Below are 22,038 nucleotides of genomic sequence, written 5' to 3' on the forward strand. Positions count from 1 at the left end.
CGAAATTAAGATTTCAGTAAACAAGGCTTACTTCTGCATTGGCACCAGAACAAATGTTGGCTGATAATTGCTCGGCTCCGTTTGCTTATTCTTTGCTCTGTTTGCTCCATCGGTCTCTCCAGATTATATTTTCAGCCGAGTTTAATGAACATCATTTATTAAACTAACACCGGGGTTTTGCTCGGGCCTCAGACAGATGCGTTCAGTAATATGAATCATTTCTTTAAATTGGATTATTCTGACTGCAAACAGATCCCTGCCATTGCCTGCGAGGCAAACAAATGGGGATGGTTTTCCTCTAGCCACGATGATAATCGGGTTGGGGGTCGTGCAAAGCTCTTGTGGGGCCGTCTGCACTTGGAACAGGCGATCTATTCCCGTTTTCTGTTGATTCCCCCCCCAAGTATAGAATAGGATCAATTCAGCAAATTCAGTAAATTCAATTTCTGAAACAGGGCAAAATAATCAATTTTAGAAATACAGATTATAATCCTGATCGACAAAGCTCTCTGTTTATGTTTGCTGCCTTGAAAATTATGGGTTCGGTGGGGTCTTGGTGCTCTCTGAGCTTGGATTTTTTTTTTTTTTTTTTTTTTTTTGCAGGCGTTTCATGACCCAACTAGGTCACCTCATCAGTGCTAGAAGGGAGTGGAGTTTGTAGGAAGGAGGAGGAGGAGGAGGAGGAGGCAGCTGGACTTCCTTGTTTTTCTTTGAAGATGTTGTGCTTCTAATCCAAGAAGCTTCTTCAGCTCTGAAGACCCTCTTCTCTTTGACAGCACCTCAATTACCGGAAGACCTCTATCAGCCTGAGTTTCAACACAGCTCATATCCAGATGTTTAGCCATTTTCAACTCTTTATGACCCAATGGCCATCCCTGTCACTAAGACATGCCCTGGTAGCTCTTTCTTGGAATTCTCCTGCATCCTTGCTTCTACCTCATCGGGTCACCGCGCATTCTATAAGCACTCTTTTCAAACACCTTTGATTTTTTTTTCATGAGTCAGAGTATCTTCAACTGATTCTTGCCTTTGCAGTTTGTGTCCCTAATATTTAATAGCTTCGTTAACTGGTGCTCCTAGTGAGTGAAGCAGATTTGCTTCATCTAGAACTGAATGATCCGTTCTCCTGGCACAAGGTGTTTCTAACTATTCTCTCCCACAACCCAGTTCAAAGGCATCATTTATTATTTTGGTGCAACCTTCTGAAGATGGAGCCTTTGTAACAACTGGGAAAACACAGCTTTGACCACCAAGCTCAGAGAGCACCAAGGACCCCGAGATCCTTCTCCTATTCCTCCTTCTCCTCTCCCGTCCCCCAAAACACATTCGTTTCTAGCATTGATGATGCTACCTAGTTGGGTCATGAAACATCTGCAACAAAACAACCAAGCTCACAGAACACCAAGGACCCCACAGTCGTCTTCCTCCTCCTCCTCCTCCTCCTCCTCCTCCTCCTCCTCCTCCTCCTCCTCCTCCTCCTCCCCACAAACCCCACTCATTTCTAGCCCTGCTGATGCTAACAACAGCCTAATCATGGCACCACCAAGAACATTCCCACCAACACTGACAAGCCATTTGTATATATACAGAGTGCAAATCCCACTCCCTTTTTAGCACATGATTTTACCTAGTTGGGTCATGAAACATCTGCAAACAATCAAGCTCAGAAAGCACCAAGGACAACCAAAGTTTGGGACTGAGCTACAAATATTCTCATCAATCCTTATTCTGTCATCTGACAGAATCCTTCTCATCATGGGTGCTAATTTAGAAAGTACTCCCTTGTAGTTTGGGCATTCATTTTTGTCACCTTTCGGTTTCTACATGGCACCAGTGACAACTAAGGGGCTGCCCCAAAGAAGAGGAGGTCAAGCTATTCTCCAAAGCGCCTGAAGGCAGGACAAGAAGCAATGGATGGAAACTCATCAAGGAGAGAAGCAACCTAGAACTAAGGAGAAACTTCCTGACAGTGAGAACAATCAGTGGAAAAGCTTGCCTTCCAAAGTTGTGGATGCTCCATCACTAGAGGTTTTCAAGAATAGACTGGACATCCATTTGTCTAAAATGGTAAAGGGGGTTGGATTAGAACAGGGCTTTTCAACCAGTGGTACGTGTACCTGGTACATTGGCACCTGGCAGGTGGTAGGCGACCATCCTAGAAAAGTGGTAGCGGGGGAGGGGAATAAGATGAACCGGTGGCAGCACCGCACAAGCCTGAGTGAGAGATGGCTGGAGCTGCAGGGCTGTCAGGGCTCAGCTGCAGGGCTGTAGAATCAGCGCTTCTTCGGGGCTGTCAGGGCTCAGTGGAGGCACCAGGATCAGCGCCAGGCTCCAGCTGGAGCCCGGCACTGATCCTGGTGCTTCTGCTGAGCCCTGAAGAAGCACCAATCAGCTGGAGTTCAGCGCTGATCCTGGCGCTTCTGCTGAGCCCAGAAGAAGCGCCGATCAGCTGGAATGTTGCAGCTTCTCCAGGGTCTTGTGATTTACATTCAGATGCTTGGCAACTGATTCATATTTATGACGGTCACAGTGTCCCAGGGTCATGTGAAGTGACCAAAACCTGCTACAACCACCCAGCAGATGGGGGGGGGGATAAAAACCAAACACCCCCCACTCCACCCCCACTGCCAATCCTCAACAGAAATGCTCACAACAATGAAAACCTCGGACAGGAGGAAGAGCGCCACCGGGTGGGCAGGCAGGTGTCTTGCTCGGCTGTGGCTTGGGGGGCCCTTTTTTCAGTGCCATTGTAACTTCAAACAGTCACTAAGCGAACTGTTGTAAGTAGAGGACTACCTGTACTTTATCACTTTTTTCCTTTTTTTTTTTTTTTGGTCATCAAGTTTTTGACCAAAAACTAGGCGACTGGTGGTATTTGGATATTGCCATATCCTAAAAGTGGTACAATGGGTGAAAAGCCCTGGACTAGAAGACCTCCCGAGATCCCTTGCAACTCTGTTATTCTGTTAACTTTCCTCCAATCAGAGGCAATTTTCACCCTTACATTAACCAGGTGGCACAGCCACTCTATAAGCAAAGCACATCCATATTTTAACACGACTCCCCTTCTGTGTCTATGCCTGCAGCTTTACCATTTTTCAAGAGTGTCACAGCACTTATGAATCCATTTCCCCCCTCAAACCCTAAGATGTATCACATTCATTTCAATTCCATTTTTTCCACCATACTACCACCACTCCCAGTAAAAAAACTTAAAATGGAAACGGCAAGGAACTGTTGGGTTTCACGGTGAGGATATCCCAAATGCTGCAGCACAGCAGGGTGGAATTTTACACATCCACCGTAACCTGATGTTGCACCATGTGCGGGCTTGGATTTCAATTTCTGAATTTTCAAAATGCAAGGAGACAAATGGTGGCCCAGCGGTTAAGACAAGGGACTTGACTGGAAAGCCGGCAGCCCGGGTTCAAGACCCGAGCACTGCAAGATGGGGTAAGTTCCCGTTCCTTGCTCCAGCTCCTGTCCACCTAGCACAGGGGTAGGCAACCTCGGTTCTTTTATGACTCACGGACCTCCAGAATTCCTGAGCCAGCATAGCTATGACCTAGCAGTTCGAAAGCAGGCAAATGCGAGTAGATCAATAGGTACTTTAGTGGGAAGATTCTGTGACGTCATGCTAACCACGTGTTCGTGGAAATGACTTGAGACACCGCTGGCTCAAGGCCTTGAAATAGAGAAGAGAACTGCCCAGTATAGTCGGCAAGGATTATCGGAGTAAAATCCACCGGGACTCCTTTTCCTTCACCTGACTGAGGCCAATATGCCAAGCTATTTAAAACAAATAGACAAACTCAACCTAACCCAAGCTTAAGGCTTAGAGGCTGACTCTATGGCAGAGATCCCCAAACATTTGGGCATCAGGGACCAGTTCCGTGGAAAGAGGTTTTTCCATGGACCAGAGAGTGCGTGGTTTTGTGTGCTGCCTGCATCCCGTGGATGGGGCTTTGCTTGCTTGTGCGGACCGGTTGCTGGCATGCTGTGGCCCGGTACTGGTCCACAGACCGGGGGTTGAGGACCCTTGCTCTATGGAACAGCAGCCCAGGGACTTTAATTGACCAGCTGACCTGCCATTTTCACTAGGATATTTGAGCAAGGTGGAAAATTTGAACCTAGCTTTTTATTGCAACTTTTTCTGGAATTTTAAGTGTACTCATTTTTTGCCAGTGAAGACAATTCTCTTCCAGATATTTATATAGTTAATCCTCGACTTATGACTACTAGAAGAGAATCTTTGTAGCTCAGGGGTGAACTGTGGGGGTCCTTCATGCACTCTGAGCTTGGCAGTTTTCTTGCAGACGTCTTATGACCCAACTAGGGAACGTCATCAGCACTAGAAAGGAGTGGTGTTTGCTCTCTGTTTCTATAGAAGTGGGCAGCTCTGTCAGTGTTGGTGGGAGCTGTTCTTGTGCTTCTTGATTAGGGCATTGTTTGCTGTCTGGTTGTTGGTCTAGTATTGATCTTGATAGAAGGATGATAGACAAATAATGGATGGATGGATGGATGGATGATATAGATAGATGATAGATAAATGATAGGTAGGTTTTTTGTGTTCTTGGCGGTTCCTTAATTGGGGTATTAAATACTGCTTGATTGTTGGTCTAGTATTAAGATAGATTAGATAGATAGATAGATAGATAGAGAGATAGATAGATAGATAGATAGAGAGATTAGATAGATAGAGATAGATGATAGATATAGATAGATAGATAGATAGATAGATAGATGATAGATGATAGATAGATATAGATAGATGATAGATGTAGATATAGATAGATAGATGATAGATGATAGATAGATGATATAGATAGATAGATAGATTAGATAGATAGAGATAGATGATAGATATAGATAGATAGATAGATAGATAGATAGATAGATAGATAGATGATAGGTAGATAGATGATAGATGATAAATAGATATAGATAGATAGATGATATATATAGATAGATGATAGATGTAGATATAGATAGATAGATGATAGATGATAGATAGATGAGATAGATAGATAGATAGATAGATAGATAGATAGATAGATAGATAGATAGATAGATAGATAATGGATGGATGGATGGATGGATAGATAGATAGATAGATAGATAGATAGATAGATAGATAGATAGATAAACAGACAGACAGACGTCCATAGAAGAGAATCTTTGTAGCTCAGGAATGAACTCTGGGGCCCTTGGTGATCTCTGAGCTTGGTTATTTTCTTGCAGACATTCCACGACCCAACTAGGGAACATCATCAGTGCCAGAAGGGATTGGGGTTTGCTCTCTTTTTATATTGATTGCTTTGAGCATCACCATTTGGAAGGAAATTGGGGGAAAAGCAACAGTAATCCCAGAAGAATGTCAGTCTCTACCGGTGGTCCGCAAACTTACAATATTTCTTTTAGTGACTGTTTGAAGTTATAGGAACTGAACTGAAAAATGCGACTTAGGACCGTTATTCACACTTACGACCACTGCAGCATCCCCTTGGTTACATGATCAAAATTCGGACACTTGGAAACTGACTCGTACCGATGACAGTCCAGGGGTCCTGCAATCACATTTGCCGTGATTCACTTAAGAACTGTGGCAAGAAAGGTCGTAAAATGGGGCAAAGCTCACTTAACAAATGTCTCCCTTAGTAACAGACCCTTTTGGGCTCAACTGTGGTTGTACGTCGAGGAAGTCATGAGTTAAGTTAGTAACACGGTTGTTAAGTGAATCTGGCTTTTCCATGGGCTTGAATAGTCAGAAGATCGCCAAAAGGGGATCGCGTGATCCCGGGACGCTGCGACTGTCATAAAGAGGAGCCAGTTGACAAGCGCCTGAATTTTGATCGCGTGACCATGGGGATGCTGCCACAGTCGTAAGTGTGAATAAAAGTCGTAAGTCACTTTTATCAGTGCTATTGTAACTAGACAAATGGTTGTGAGTCAAGGGCTGCTCATCCTCCACTCAGCAACGGATGGAAAGTGATCAAGGAGAGAAGCAACCTAGAACTAAGAAGAAACTTCCTGACAGAACAATTTGCCTCCAGAAGTTGTGGGTGCTCCATCACTGGAGATTTTTAATAAGAAATTGAAGAACCATTTGTCTGAACTTGGACAGGGTCTACTGCTTGAGCAGAGGGTGGGCTAGAAGACCTTAAGGGAAGTTAGCCCAGAGAAAGAAATATTAAAAAGGGCAGAAAAATATATTTTTCCTCAAAAGGGCTTTTTAAAACCAAACCTGGCCCCAAATCTATCTCTCTGCCCCAAGCAAGTCTTTAACCCCATACAAGTGCAGAAGTAAAACCATCAGAAAGTTGAAGCCAGAGCATTCAAGAAGACAAAGACAACATCTGCATGCCCCACCTAAACTCTAGGAGTCATTAGCCCCATCACCTGGGCAGCAGGATATAATAATAGGATTAAACCACAGATATCAAGACCTAGAAAAACACTCAGAAACAGCCTCAAGGTTTATGCCACAGGAACAGGAAACTATTCCAAACAAGGCTAGAGGGGGTATAAAAACCTACTGCCCATGTGCTCAACCTCTTTCCTCTCTGCTCCTTGCAAGGACCATCTTTCTGCTTCTTCAATAAACTGTAACCTTCTTCCCAAAGCAGTCGCCATGTTGCTTATTTATCCCGGCTTGGATGAACCAGGATGAGGACTTACTTCTGACAACCTCAAAGGTCCCTTCCAACTCTGTTATTCTGTTATTTCTTACGTTTTCCAGCCAGGGAAGTCGTCCCCCCCCACGCATACAAGCAGCCCACAAATTCCATACATCTGGATGGAACCAACTGGAATGAAAAAAAGGAGACGCAAGAAGACCTTGGACCTTGTAAGCTTTTAATTCTAATACTGCTTTACAAAGTCTTAGTAAGACCACACTTGGAATGCTGCATCCAGTTTTGGTCGCCATGACGTTAAAAAAAGATGTTGAGACTCTAGAAAGAGCTCAGAGACGAGCAACAAGGTAAATTAAGGGGGCTTGGGGCTAAACCGTATGAAGAACGGTTGCAGGAATTGCGTTTGGCTAGTCTAGTGAAAAGAAGGACCAGGGTGACATGATAGCAATGTTTCAATATCTGAAGGGCTGTCATAGAGATGAGGAGGGTCAACTTATTTTTCAAAGCATCAGAACGAAGTACAAGAAGCAATGGATTGAAACCAATCAAGGAGAGAAGCAACTTAGAACTAAGGAGAACTTTCCTAACAAGAACAACCAACCAGTGGAATGACTTGCCTCCAGGAGCTGTAGGTGCTCTGTTATTGGAGGTTTTTAAGAAGAGATTGGGTAATCATTTGTCTGAAATGCTACAGGTCTCCTGCCTGAGCAGGAGGTTGGCCTAGAACAAGGATAGGGCAATCTTGGCTCTTTTATGACTCGTGGACTTCAACTCCCAGAATTCCTGAGCTAGCCATGCTGAGGGAAAAGGGAAAGGTTGCCAAGCTGAGCCATGCTGGCTCAGGAATTCTGGGAGTTGAAGTCCACAAGTCATAAAAGAGCCAAGGTTGCCTATCCCTATCCTAAGTCCTCCTGTTCTAAGTGGTGAGCCTCTTAGGCCAGGGGTAGGCAACCTTGGCTCTTTTATGACTCGTGGACTTCAACTCCCAGAATTCCTGAACCAGCATGGCTCAACTTGGAAACCTCTCCCTTTCCCCTCAGCATGGTTGGCTCATGAATTCTGGGAGTTGAAGTCCACGAGTCATAAAAGAGCCAAGGCTGCCTACCCGTGGAGTAGGACTACCAGTTTCTGATAATCTGTCAGGCTTAATAAACTAGGCCAGGGGTAGGCAACCTTGGCTCTTTTATGACTCGTGGACTTCAACTCCCAGAATTCCTGAGCCAGCAATGGCTCAGCTTGGAAACCTCTCCCTTTCCCCTCAGCATGGCTGGCTCAGGAATTCTGGGAGTGGAAGTCCACGAGTCATAAAAGAGCCAAGGTTGCCTACCCCTGGCCTAGAAGACCTCCAAGATCCCTTCCAGCTCTCTGTTTTTCTGTATTGCGAATTCAATTTAGAATGAAAGGGCAAAGGGATTGAGAGATGGTGCTTTGGGTTTCTCAATTATGAAATCTAGTGATAATATGAAGATGTTTAGCCCAGAACCAGCAGTCTTAGCCTAAGGATAGAGTTGGTCCTATCAGAACATCAGACCTAGACTTAGAATAAAATAGAATAACAGAGTTGGAAGGGACTTTGGAGGTCTTCTAGTCCGACCCCCTGCTCAGGCAGGAAACCCTATACCATTTCAGACAAATGGCTGTCCAGTCTCTTCTTAAAAACTTGCAGTGTTGGAGCATTTACTGCTTCTGGAGGCAGGTTGTTCCACTGGTTAATTGTTCTGTCAGGAAATTTCTCCTTAGTTCTAGGTTGCTTCTCTCCTTGGTTAGTTTCCATCCTGGCTTCTTGTCCTGCCTTCAGGCACTTTGGAGAATAGCTTGACTCCCTCTTCTTTGGGGCAGCTCCTGAGATATTGGATGACTGCCTTCATGTCACCCCCAGTCCTTCTCTTCATTAAACCAGACATACTCAATTCCAGCAACCGTTCTTCATATGTTTTAGCCTCCAGTCCCCTAATCATCTTTGTTGCTCTTCTCTGCACTCTTTCTAGAGTCTCTGCACTCTTTCTAGAGTTCAAGTGAAGCCATCTTCAACCTTGCATGATGTAGAAAATGCAAAGTTCACGCTCCCCCCCCTGCAATACACAAGAAATAGACAATTGTCCAAAGACTCCCAGTTCTGTTTCCTAACTAGTTCCATTACTGTTCTGTTCTTACCATCAAAAAAATTCCCAGCTCCTGATTACCCAAGATGCTCCTAAAATGGGGGTTCTCTTCAAAAGATCTGCAGCTCAGTTTTTCCAAAGACAGATTAATAGAAATATTTCGGTAAAATTGTTGTTGTTAGTTGCGAAGTCGTGTCCGACCCATCGCGACCCCATGGACAACGTTCCTCCAGGCCTTCCTGTCCTCTGCCATCTTCTGGAGTCCATTGAAGCTCACGCCTACTGCTTCAGTGACTCCATCCAGCCATCTCATTCTCTGTTGTCCCCTTCTTCTTTTGCCCTCCATCTTCCCCAGCATTAGGACTTTCTCCAGTGAGCCCTTCCTTCTCTTTAGGTGACCAAAGTGCTTGAGTTTCAACTTCAGGATCTGGCCTTCTAAAGAGCAGTCGAGGTTGATCTCCTCTAGGACTGACCGGTTTGATCGCCTTGCTGTCCAGGGGACTCACAGGAGTCTTCTCCAGCACCATAGTTCAAAGGCCTCCATTCTTTGGCGCTCAGCCTTCCTCATGGTCCAACTCTCACAACTATATATTATTGTTGTTAGTTGCGAAGACCTATTGAGACCCCATGGACAACATTCTTCCAGGCCTTCCTGTCCTCTACCATCTTCTGGAGTCCATTGAAGCTCACACCTCCTGCTTCAGTGACTCCATCTAGCTGCCTCATTCTCTGTCGTCCCCTTCTTCTATTGCCCTCCATCTTTCCCAGCACTGGGCTCTTCTCCAGTGAGTCCAGTTCGGTAAAATATTTGTGGCAGAGTACACTTCCCTACCTCTTGGCTAATACCATAATAATAATAGATAAGCCTCCATCATTCATGTTTTGAGTTTTCCAATATGAACTCTGAATAACAGAATAACAGAGTTAGAAGCCCCCCCCCTTCTTTGTGGCAGCCTCTCAAATATTGGAAGAAGGCTACCATGTCACTCTTGGTCCTTCTCTTCGTTAAACTAGACATACCCAATTCTTGCAACTGTTCTTTTTATGTTTTAGCATCCAGCCCTCTAATCATCTTTGTTGCTCTTTCTCTGCATTCTTCCTAGACTCTCAACATCTTTTTTTATATCGTGATGATGAAAACTGGATGCAATATTCCAAGTGTGGCCTTACCAAGGCATTATAAAATGGTATCCTAGCAGTTAGTAATATCTCAGTGAAGTTCCAGGTTGGAGATCCAGCTAGTTATTCAGTTATTCATTGGATTAAACAAGGTTTTCTTTTCCAATTTCCCGGCTTTCTGAAGTAAGAGGAAATTAATCAGGGATCCTCATCAGCCAGTCTCATTCTGGCTTTAAAGCCATCATATGTTTGCGGTAGTAATGTGATACTACAGGTTAAATTCAAATTTACCAACAAAGAATTAAGGGGGAGACTGGTATAGCTATTTCGAGCTGCTTAGCTCTCATCAGCTAGCCATACCCTTCTGAGATTCGAACCTGGGCCACTTACATGTTAAGCAGCTGTATTAACCTCTAGGCCATAGGCTCTCCTCGCTTTCTTGGCTGTACCAGGAGGGAGATTAAGTGTTTTCTGGTGAGACTGGTCTATCAGTGCAACCTGATCTACCCCAAATATATACTACTGGTTGTGTCCACCTTATTCTGATATTATTCTGACCACTAAGCAGAGTATCAACATCTTTTTTTTATAATTGGTGGCCAAAACTGGATGCAGTATTGCAAGTGTGACTTGACCAAAGCATTGTAAAGAGGTATTAACACTTCATGTGGCTGTTAATGCAGCCTAGCACTGTGTAGCTTTTTTGGCAGCTGCAGCACACGGCTGGCTCCTATCTAAGTGATTGTCCACTAGGACTCTGAGATCCCTCTCACAGTTGCTACTATTGAGCCAAGTACCACCTGTACTGTACCTGTGCATTTGGTGCATAATGTTGTGTCTTCTTAGTTTTGGGCAGGCTTTACACAGTCAGAATAAATGAATTTGCTTAATACATGAATTAACCAAACAGGTGATTATTCTTAACACTGAAAACAATGAGGAAGAAACGGCTCTGCGTTCAAATATGCTATTGATGCATATTAAAGGTTGCTAATGAGATTATTTAATGTGCTTAGCTTGATGGAGTGCTTGTCAACATAGCCATTACAGTTCCTGCTGTTCTGATGGCTTCCTTTTTTCCCATTCTTCCCTCCCTTCCCTCCATGTACATTTCACACCATTTTCAACTAATTTAATTTCCTGAAGGACTTTTCCTGGTGCAATCATCTTGAGTTCCCTGGTTCTACTTTGGAGCAAAGAGAGGAGCAGACAGCTGATTTGGGAGGATTTTATAAAGTTAAATTGGATCTGATTACTTCCTGGGTTGGACTGAAAAATCCTAGCATTGTAGATGTCTATAGAGATTCTCCGTCATCCAAAATTGCAAAATTATAAGTCAGAAGAACTCCAAGGTCTATCTAGCCCAGAGGTAGGCAACCTTGGCTCTTTTATGAGTCGTGGACTTCAACTTCCAGAATTCTTGAGCCAGCCATGCTGGGAGTTGAAGTCCACGAGTCATAAAAGAGCCAAGGTTACCTACCCCTGATCTAGGCCATCATTTGTCTGAAATGGCATAGGGCTTCCTGGTTGAGCAAGGGTTTGGATGAGAAGATCTCCACAATCCCTTCCAACTGTGTTATTCTGTTATGTTCTGTTATCATTCTGTCTCCATACTGACACCTGAATGTTCACGTCAAGCATATGGAAAGAACAAAATTCAATGGCAACCATGCAACTCTGACCGCAACCAATAGTTCCTACTCCTAATAGTAGAAGATGTGGGTAATCTAACAGGTATTTTTGCATGAAATGGTGGTACCTTTGGAGCAAATGCACAACATTAGTGGCAGAATGGCACTTAGAAAACCCTTACTTTGGAACTGCTACTCAACCCAGATTTGAGAAAAGTCCATATTTTGCTAGGAGTACCTACTGTATTTGCTCCTATTTCTCTGCTCTCTATCTGCTCGCCTTCCCAACCATCAAAATTGCTACCATGGCAAAGGATGAAGAATACAACAATGCTACATAACAATAGTTCGGGTGTTTTCCGATAGCAGGAAAACAGTTAAAATAAAGGCATGGCTACCAACTCTGAACTTCTTGAGATGCCTTCAGCGATTATGTTCTGGAGGTTTTCTTGTAAATCCTGAAATAGTTTCTCCATTTTAGTCCCTACATTCACTACCCAGACTCTTAAGCCATGCTTTTTTGTGGCTATTCAGAAGATCCTCATGGTGGAGTCCACCCTCCCTTAATTTTCACATCCTAAAATTTGTCCTACACAAAGAATAGAGAATGTTTGGATGTGCTCATAATACCAGATCTGCCTACTTAACTTACTTAACCATTATAAGTCAACACGTGTCCTTTACTAGCTCATAGATTCATAAATAACCAACTCTACCCATCCCACAGCAATGAATGGGACTCCAGTTCCCATCTCTTTCTTGAGCAATTGTGGAGGAGATAGTCTCCAAGGGCCTGTATCTCTCCCCTCTTTTATCCAACAGCAATGGAAATGAGCACTGGTGTTGACCTATGCTGATCAAAACTCTTGCATTGACATGGCCAAATTAAGGAGAATAAATGAATTGCAACAATATGGAACTGTCCATATTAGGAGAAGCATGACAGAAACCACAAATTAGGGCACCTGAATTTGGTAAATAGGTTTCTTTCTCAACATGCTTCTGAAATGTACCGGGCAAGGAATGATATTGTAGCAACTTCTGCTTTTTATCTACTTTCGTGCGAATGGCTTTCTTTCTTGCTTGTGTAACCGCACAAACCACACAAAGTATAAACACCCGCCGAATAAATCATGTGGGGGGTTCTTCCAGCATTATGGGAGGAACCCACCTTGGTCCAGATCTGGATAAACTCGTGACTCGGAGAGAGAATTGGATGCTGCCTCTTTGTTCGTGCCGAGACTGACCTAGATTTCCTGCTGGACCCTAGGATGGAGATCTGCAAATGAACTTCCCTACTGCTTTTGGTGCCAGTCTCAAGTGATCTCTTTCGAAATTGCTCACTTGGTACCAGGGATTAAACGTGGATTAAAAAGGAGAGCTTGCCACAAGAAGGATGTGCTGACAAATGCAGAATGCCCCATCTGGCATGGGTTCAGGGTATCTGAGGGGCCATCTCTCTCTCTCCGATGGGACAAGCCCACCCTACTTGTGCCACTGGAAGAGGCCTGATATAGAGCCCATCTGCTAAGGAACTAAAGTCAATGGTGGGGTCCCCAGCCTATTGGCTACTGGGTGAGTGGCTGGCTGATACATGTGTGTACGCACATGCACACAGCCCCACTTACGTGAGCATTGCAGCAAACATCCCTCGCTTTCGCAACCCCACTTGCGTGAGCCTTGCAGACATTGGCGGTTCCACCCATGTGAGCATCACCACAAATCTCATGGGTGTTTGTGGCCCCCACTTGCGTGAGCAACAGGTGTTCATGGATGCACCCGTGTGCACGCATGGGTTCATCCCCACTTCTTTCCTCCCTTCCCCTGCTCCAGGCCACCAACCTTGAAAGAACTCTGGCCAATAGGATCAAGCAGAAGGACCTTTCCTTCTGGGACCCCATCTTTGTGGACCACTCTACCATTAGAGGTGAAAACTGACCCCTCTTTTGGCTTTCCGGAAGGGTCTCAAAACCTGGCTTTGCTGGTTGGCCAGGGGCTGTGGGGGGGGTCGTTCACCACTGGAAGTGGCTGATGGGATAAGAAGACGGGTTGTCCCATCCATCTCTTGGCACTTGTAGACGTGGTTGTAGCATAGTTTTTTAAAATAATCTTTTAACGTTGGCTTATTTTAATCTGTTGGCTACTTTCCCTTCGTCTCTATAATTTGGAAGCTGCCCAGAATGTCCTTGTAGGGGGGAAATGGGCAGCGTAGAAATTTAATAAACAAACGACAACAAAAGGAACACAAATAAATAAATAAAAATCAGATCAACCTCGTATCTCCCTCACTATAACCAACTGCAATGCCTCAACCCCGCAGAGACATGTTCTTGAGGTTGCTTCTGAAATGGCTCTAGAAGGAAAGGTAGAATCGTAGAAGAGTCATTAGTGTCCACAACACAGGAGACGCTACGGGACAACAGGTGATGTTCCTTGCCACCACCCCCCAACCATTACCTGTGCTAGACCTTGCTTATCCAGTGTTTCCCACCATTCTTCAGTAAGGACGGTTAGCATCCTTTGGCCTTTTCAGCTGGACCTTCAGCCTCTTCATCCCAATCTGGAAGCCATTCATAGCCTGGATGGCCGCCTGGGCACTAGCAGGATTGTCAAAACTCACAAAGCCTGTCAAAACACAAGGAAGGTGCAGGATTTAACTGGCTGAAAGGGGCGACGGGGCCATCCCACGCTAGATCACGTCGAGGATGAACATGGAGTGGGGGTCCAAGGAGCTGCCCTGCCCAGCGTTTAATGCAGGAAACTTCCAGCTTCTTACAATGTCACGGCGGGTTTGGGTGAGTAGCGTTGTGAATGGAATGGGTCTCGCATTTACCTCGGCTGAAGGCTGGCTGGGAGGGAAGATGGGAAGCAAGCCATGGAAAAGTTAGACTTCGGATGGAGGAATGAAGAGACACCAGATGGACCACCATCACTGAAAGGGACAGGTCCTCAGGTGAAGTTATTCTTGCAGAGGAGAGAAGGAAAGAGTGATGCTGGGAGGGATTTTTAATGCTCACAGTGAGGTGTCCACCTCAAACTAGAAGATACATTTCATAGAATCATAGAATCCTAGGGCTGGAAGGGATCTTGGAGATCTTCTGGTCTAACCCCCTGCCCAAGTCAGGAGTCTTTAAACCCTCCTGGACAAATGGTTGTCCAATCTTTTCTTGAAAACCTCCAGCAATGGAGCACCCACAACTCCAGGAGGCAAGTTCTTCCACTGATTAATCATTCTTACTGTCTGGTCCACCCCTAAATCTGGTCCACCAAATTCTCGTACACCAAAAGAGCTGGTGGTTTTATCACCAGACTAGCATCTGCTGCTCACCAAGAAGGTGCTGAACCTTGATGTAGATAAAGGTTGGGTGGATGGCATGGGGATGACAAACACAGGGACCATTTTAGGTATATCACTAAAGCGTAGGATTGTACCTTGGGTTTTGGAAACCCAACTAGGGATTCTGCTACATTAAAAGAAAAAAAAAAATCCAACTACGTTAAACCTATTTTAAGGCTTAAATTAATATTTTTAAGTATTTCCCATCTCAAGATGGCAGGGAACCATACCCATTTGGGGCAACTGTTAGGGGTATTTTGCAAATTGGTTAAGGTCCAAACTGGGCAAAAAGAAGACTTTCGAATCTCAAATCTTTATACAATCATGAATTGTAGCCACTATGTTCTGACCTGCTCAGGGACATCCATGGATTGCTAAAACCCTCCCCCAAAATGCTGGTTCTGACCACATGATAAAAGGCCCACCCCTTTTTACAGGTGACTGTAACTAAAAGTCATGGCAGCCCTATTAAAATTTGTTGACTCACATCCATCTCCACAAACATCCCTGGACCCATTAGCCACGGCCCTCTACTGGTCTGTGGCCTATTCGCAACTAGGTTGCATGAGTGGCTGGCTGGTGTGCGCACATGCGCGTGTGCACAGCCCCACTCACGCAAGGATCACGGGCTCTCAGGGCCTCCATTGTGAACGTGTCGCAGGGGCTCTCCGTCTCACTCGCGGAAGTGTTGTGGGTGCTCAGGAGCTCACTTGTGTAAGCTTCAGGGGTGCTCTCAGCCCCATTCACATGAGCAATGGGTGCATACAGCATGCTCCCCTTGGGATGGGCAGGCCTATGTTACCTGGGTGTAGTTTTTCCGGGTTTGTTGCCTCTGAAAGAGCCTATAGATCTCTGGGCTTCAACTCCAGCCCAGTTGCATAAGAAAGAAATATTGCACCACAGTTGGTACTGGGTTTTTTTTGGAACTCTATTCCCTTAAGTGGGTGTTAATATGCTGTGGAAACAATGTAGGAAGTTCTCTATCTTTTTGGAGCAATTGGCTAATACCACCGCTGATGGGATGGAAGTGATTGGTACAGAATTAATTAATTAACGGTTTTACAAAATCAGATCGCCCTCGATTATCTGCTGGAAAAAGAAGGCGGCGTCTGTAAATTAAGTACTGAGTTTGTGTGTCAACTTTAAATAAACCTCTGGATCCTAAAGTGAGAATTTTGTTGTGTGTTGTCTCTTGTTTCTTTTTAACAAGATTTTCCCCTGACAGGGTGCACAGGCCTGGCCCTCCCACAAAACCATCCCCTCTTTTCCCCCTTTCCCCCTCCAGACCGCCAACATGAAAAGGTTGGGGAACTCTGTGCGAGTTCATATTGAACAAGTAGATGACTTCGTCATCCAAGACAATTTCCCCACATGTTGACCTGTTCAGCTAATGGAATATATATATATACATATAGTCTACACATAGGCCTCGACTTACCACCGGTTGCTTAGCGACTATTCAAACTTACAATGAATCTACTTTTAGGCTACTTATAACCCTGAACCTCTCCGAAACTACCTGATCAAACTTTGGGCACTTGGAAACAAGACCATATTTATGACTGTGTACACCAGGGGTCTTCAGACTTGGCCCTTTTATGACTTATGGACTTCAACTCCCAGAATTCCTCAGCCAGTGTGCCTAGCTGAGGAATTCTGGGAGTTGAAGTCCACAAGTCATAAAAGGGCCAAGTTTGAAGACCCCCGGTGTGCAGCATCGAATAGTCACACACAACCATGTTTTTAGGGTGGTTTTCCCAAAAACCTGCACTTATTTCCAGGTGTCGGCAAAACCGCATCTTAGCGAACAATGGGTTTGCTAACAGTACGCCATTTGCTTAATGGCCACTATAGAAAGACCATTAACCAACCCATTTTATGACTGCCACGATTTGCAATGTGGCAGGGTCCATTATGGCCGTATCTTGAGGACTACCTGTATATATCAGATTTTTCAACCGCTGCAGTCTCAGGGGCACTGCAATCACAACCAATGTTCTGATTCTATTTTTGTTCCTTGTCAAAAAAACAACAACAACCCAATACATTTCTTACCGGAAAGGAGTTTGAGTGGATGCATTAGGAGGCCTATATTGATCAGAAAATCCTATTAGAACATCCTAGTTGTGTTCTAAGACAACTTAGAAAATCTTCTATTGTAAAAAGCTGGCAAAAACCTCCTCCACCCTCACTTTCAAATAGACACCCACACTTTCATACTTAGGCTTCCCTACTTTAATAGGAAAGAAGCTAAGTAAAACCATTAACTACACCATTAGTAATTTCCCAAGTGTCTTTAGATATGGCCACCATACAAAAAGGCCACTGGCTCATTATCATCAGTGGGAGACACACACCTACAAGTTATCACACCCTTTACAGATCTGTGGATCATTTTTGTCGTAAACTACCTCAACTATTTGTTGGGAAGTCTTATACCATTTTGATAACCCTCCAGGCAGTGGTGGGATTCAGCCAGTTCGCACCACTTCGGCAGAACCGGTAGCTAATTTTTTGTTGCTCAGACCCAGACTGGACCTCCGGAAGTGGCATCCACACAGAGAACCAGTTGTTCACATATTTGAATCCCACCACTGCCTCCAGCACTCCAGAGGAGTTCCTGGCTTAGATGTTCCTGAGCTTTATGGTAAATTGATGCTAATGGACATCTTCTCAAATCCAAGTGATGCCTTCAGATGAGCTTTCAAGAAGAGAGGTGGGCAAGGTGAGTCCAAAGAGACATTGTCATGGTGATCTGGGCCCTGAGAGCTGCCATGGTGCTGAATGGCATTAGAAAAGATGATCTTGAAGATTCTAGGTTTTCTTTTCATGTTCCTCTTATTTTCCATCTTTCTCTTATTTGACATTGAGTCTGGCCAATGAGATGGCAGGATTCTTGAGTGAATTAGAAGGCTGTTTTAGAATATAGAGAGAGGTGGCTACCACTTTTGGATTTTGAGTTCCTTTTCAATTAGAAAATCAATCAATCAATCAGAATAGAACTGGAAGGGACCTTGGAGGTCTTCTAGTCCACCCCCCTGCTCAATCAGGAGACCCTATACCATTTCAGACAAGTGGCTGTCCAATCTCTTCTTAAAAACCTCCAGTGATGAAATATCCACAACTTCTGAAGGCAAGTCGTTCCACTGGTTAATTGTTCTCACCATTAGGACGTTTCTCCTTAATTCCAAGTTGCTTCTCTCCTTGATTAGTTTCCATCCGTTGCTTTTTGTCTTGCCTTCTGGTACTTTAGAAAATAGCTTGACCCCCCCTTCTTTGTGGCAGCCCCCAAATACTGGAATGCTGCTATCATGTCACCCCTAGTCCTTCTTTTCTCTAGACTGGCCATACCCAATTCCTGCAACTGTTGTTCATATGTTTTTGTCTCCCGGCCCTTAATCATCTTAGTTGCTCTTCTTTGCACTTTTTTTTTGATAATGTTTGGACCAAAACTAGATGTGGTATTCCAGGTGTGGCCTTACTAAGGCTTTATAAAATAGTACTAATACTTCACATGCTTTTGATTCCATGCCTCTGTTTATATGCTGCCAAAATCGTGAAGTCCTTGGTGGTTTCTTGACTCGGTTGTTTTCCAGCAGACATTTCATTACCCAACTAGGTATCATCATCAATTTTAGAAAGGAATGGAGTTTGCTCACTGTTGAAATACTAGTGGTTACCCTGTCAGTGTTGGTGGGAGTGCCTGTCATGGTGGTTCCTTGATTACACTGTTCTTTACTATTTATCCATCTGGGTTGGTAGTTCCTTGATTGTGGATTGTTTACTGCTTGATTGTTGGCCTGATATTAATCCTGGTGTTAATCTCTGCTCATCTGGGAGTTGACTGCTGAAGAGAAGGTATTTTGGTCTTTTTGTTGCCTTTTTAGCTTTAGGACTGTCTCTTTTGAATGGTGTGTAAATGTTGTTTATCTCTATGTGCCTGTTGATGGCTGATTTTTCTGCCAGGCTTCCAGGAATTCTCTAACATTTCTGGATTTAACTTGAGGTAGCATTTCTAGTGTAAACTTTAGGTTTTGGTGACTGGAATGACTTGGTTGTTATTGAAGTGGCCTAAACATTTAGAAACCTACCTACCTTCCTTCCTTCCTTCCTTCCTTCCTTCCTTCCTTCCTTCCTTCCTTCCTTCCTTCCTTCCTTCCTTCCTTCCTTCCTTCCTTCCTTTTTCAGTTTATGTTTCCATTCATGTTTTATCTTACAGTAAGCTTTAATAAAATCACTTGGGGAAAAAAAAAGAAACTTGTTTCACCCTGGCAGCCAGTTTGCCTCTGGATCCGTTTGTCTTTCACTGCTGTGTTCCCCGCAGGAACCAGGAACAAAATTCACAAACCGGTAAAACAGAAAAGAAGCTGTTGATAAGACTAGATATCAAGGGAGTGACTCAATTAAAAACAATAACAATATTATCCGGAAAACCACGCAGCTACTTGGAGAGATATCAACATGCTTTTTTTTTTTTTTTAGTACTGGCCTCTGCAGTGTTAAAACTCAACAGGAATATTCCATTCGTGGCATTTGATTTTGTCCTGCTGATTCTAGCATTTGTTCCCCACAAATACTCTCGGCAGGGTTCCTTGATCAAAATTGGTTTACACCAATGCTCTTATTCTTGCTAGATCTGCTTTTCCCTCAGAATTTCTAGAAATTACATTCCTGTAGTGATAGAAAAGAATATTTGTAGATAAGGGTTGAACAGAGGGGTCCTTGGTGCTCTCTGAGCTTGGGTTTTTTTTTTTTTTTGCAGACATTTCATGACCCAACGAGGGAATATTATTAGTGCATGCAAGGAGTGAGGTTTGCAGAATGGAGAAAGGAGGTGGTGGTGGTGGTGGTGGTAGTGGAGGAGGGAGGGCTGTGGGGTCCTTGGTGTTCTCTGAGGTTGGTTGTCTTCTTGCAGACATTTCATTACCCAACTAGGTAATATCATCAGTGTTACAAGAGAGAGAGAGAGAGTTTGCAGAGTGGAGGAGGAGGAGGAGGAGGACTAGGACTATGGGGTGCTTAGTGCTCTCTGAGCTTGGTTGTCTTCTTGCAGATGTTTCATTACCCAACTAGGTGATATCATCAGTGTTAGAAGAGAGGGAGTTTGCAGAGTAGTGGTAATGGAGGAGGAGGAGGAGGACTGTGGGGTCCTTGCTGCTCTCTGAGCTTGGTTGCTTTCTTGCAGACATTTCATGACCCAACTAGGGAATATTATTAGTGCATGCAAGGAGTGGGGTTTGCAGAGTGGAGAAAGGAGGAGGAGGAGGAGGAGGAGGAGGAGGAGGAGGAGGAGGAGGAGGAGGAGGAGGAGGGCTGTGGGATCCTTGGTGCTCTGAGCTTGGTTATTTTCTTGCAGACATTTCATGACCCAACTAGGTAACTTCATCAGAGGTTGAAAGAATGGGGGGTTTGCTGTCTGTTTATATTGTAGACTAGTGGCTTTCCCTGTCAGTATTGGTGGGGGTGTTCTTGATGATTCGTTGGTTAAACTGTTGTTTGCTGTTTGTTTGTTTGAAATGATAGTTTCTTGACAGGAGTATTTCTTACTGCTTGATGGTAGGTCTAATGTTATTCTTGCTGTTAATCTCTGCTCATCTGGATGTTGATTTCTGGCAAGGAGGTGTTTTAGTCCTTTTGTTTTCTTTTTGCCGATTGTCTCTTTTGAACGGTATGTAGATGTTGCTTATCTCCATGTGTTCGTTGATGGCTGATTTGTCTGCCTGCCAGGCTTCCACGAATTCTCTCGCACTGTTAGATGTGACATGGACTAGGATGCTCGTATTAAATGGCTCAGTGTAAATGACCTGCTAAAACTGACTCACACAGGGATTTCTTTTTTAATTTTTATTTTTTATTAAATTTAGATGTTGCCCATCTCATTATCAAGGGAGTAGAAGTGTTTTCAACTGTGCACTGTTTGAATGTGATTTCCTTCCTAGGCTCCAACGTGTCCGGTCCTTGCTGGTCCTTTTGCCACCAAGCTCAATGAAAGGCAAAAAATCTTTCAATCTTCATAATTGTTTTTATACTTCTACTTTTATTGTCTTGCGAGCTGCTCAGAGCCTCTCCGGATAGTGAGATGGACAGGATATGCCAGTGATGGCGAACCTTTTGGAGACTGAGTGCCCAAACTGCAACCCAAAACCCCCTTATGCACCGTCGAGTGCCAGGTGGGTGTGGCCCATTGGCTGGGTGTGGCCCATTGGCTGGGTGTGGCCAATTGGGTGGGCGTGGCTGCGGTGGTAACGCAGACTGGGTGGGACTAAAAAGTTCAATCAATCAATTCCAACTTTGCAAGATCTTTTTTTTTCCCCGTGAGAAGTTGAAATTGACTGATTGATTGAACCTCTTTTTTTTTTGCACACAGCGGCGGAGGCCTAAAGTGAAAAGGTTTTATAAAACCCAGATGAAGGCCTAGGACTGGGGCAATGGCACGCATACCCACAGAGAGCGCTCTGAGTGCCTCCTCTGGCACCCGTGCCATAGGTTCGCCACCACTGGGATATGCATTTAGTAAATAAAAAAAAAAATAAAACCAACTGCTATTTCTTATTCTTCTCCAGTTCAAAATGACATCCTTGGTTATCACTCATCATAGGAATGAGCTCAAGATAGGATTGTGAAATTTAAACCTCCCATTTGTAGTTTTTTTAAAAAATAATAAAGTTATGAATTTAGCAGGCAGAGCATGCTAGAGCAGGGGTCTCCAAACTCTGTGGACTTCAACTACCAGAATTCCTCAGCCACCCATGTAATCCCCAAGTCTTAAGGTTGCCAAGTTTGAAGACCCCTGTGCTAGGGGAAGCAGTGATCACTGTCTACCAGCCAAAGACTGAATTCATTGACTGTTCTAAACCAAGACTTTTCCCTATCATGGTGAATGACCTGTAGCAATTAAGTTGTGTGTCATGTTGTCATCATGGAAATACAGAGATGGCCCTCCCATGCAAACTTAGCCAATGATGGCCTGTTCATATCCTCGGTTAGTACAATACATGAATCTGATCGTTTGCTGGGGTTTAGGTTCTGTTGGAAGCTACAAAGAGCTTCGGCTGAGACAATAGAATTGATAAGTTGTTCTTTCACTAGATAGAACACACATAGAAGAATAGGGACCCTTGGAAGGGACCTTGGAGGTCTTCTAGACCAACCCGCCTGCTCGAGTGGGAGACCCTATACCATTACAGGCAAATGGTTGTCCAGTCTCTTCTTGA

General features: G+C 44.3%; 1 protein-coding gene across 1 annotated transcript in view; it reads right to left on the reverse strand.

Moving 5' to 3' along the window:
• Positions 1-22,038, reverse strand: part of CELF4 (CUGBP Elav-like family member 4) — an 87,558-nt gene that overhangs the window by 18,842 nt on the left and 46,678 nt on the right. The window contains 1 exon segment of the mRNA XM_039318729.1: positions 13,945-14,112. Coding sequence (XP_039174663.1) covers positions 13,985-14,112 — 128 coding nt within the window. The 3' untranslated portion in view covers positions 13,945-13,984.

The sequence above is a fragment of the Crotalus tigris genome, unplaced genomic scaffold, assembly GCF_016545835.1.
Source record: "Crotalus tigris isolate CLP2741 ecotype Arizona unplaced genomic scaffold, ASM1654583v1 scf7180000021486.375087, whole genome shotgun sequence".
Classification (NCBI taxonomy): Eukaryota; Metazoa; Chordata; class Lepidosauria; order Squamata; family Viperidae; genus Crotalus; species Crotalus tigris.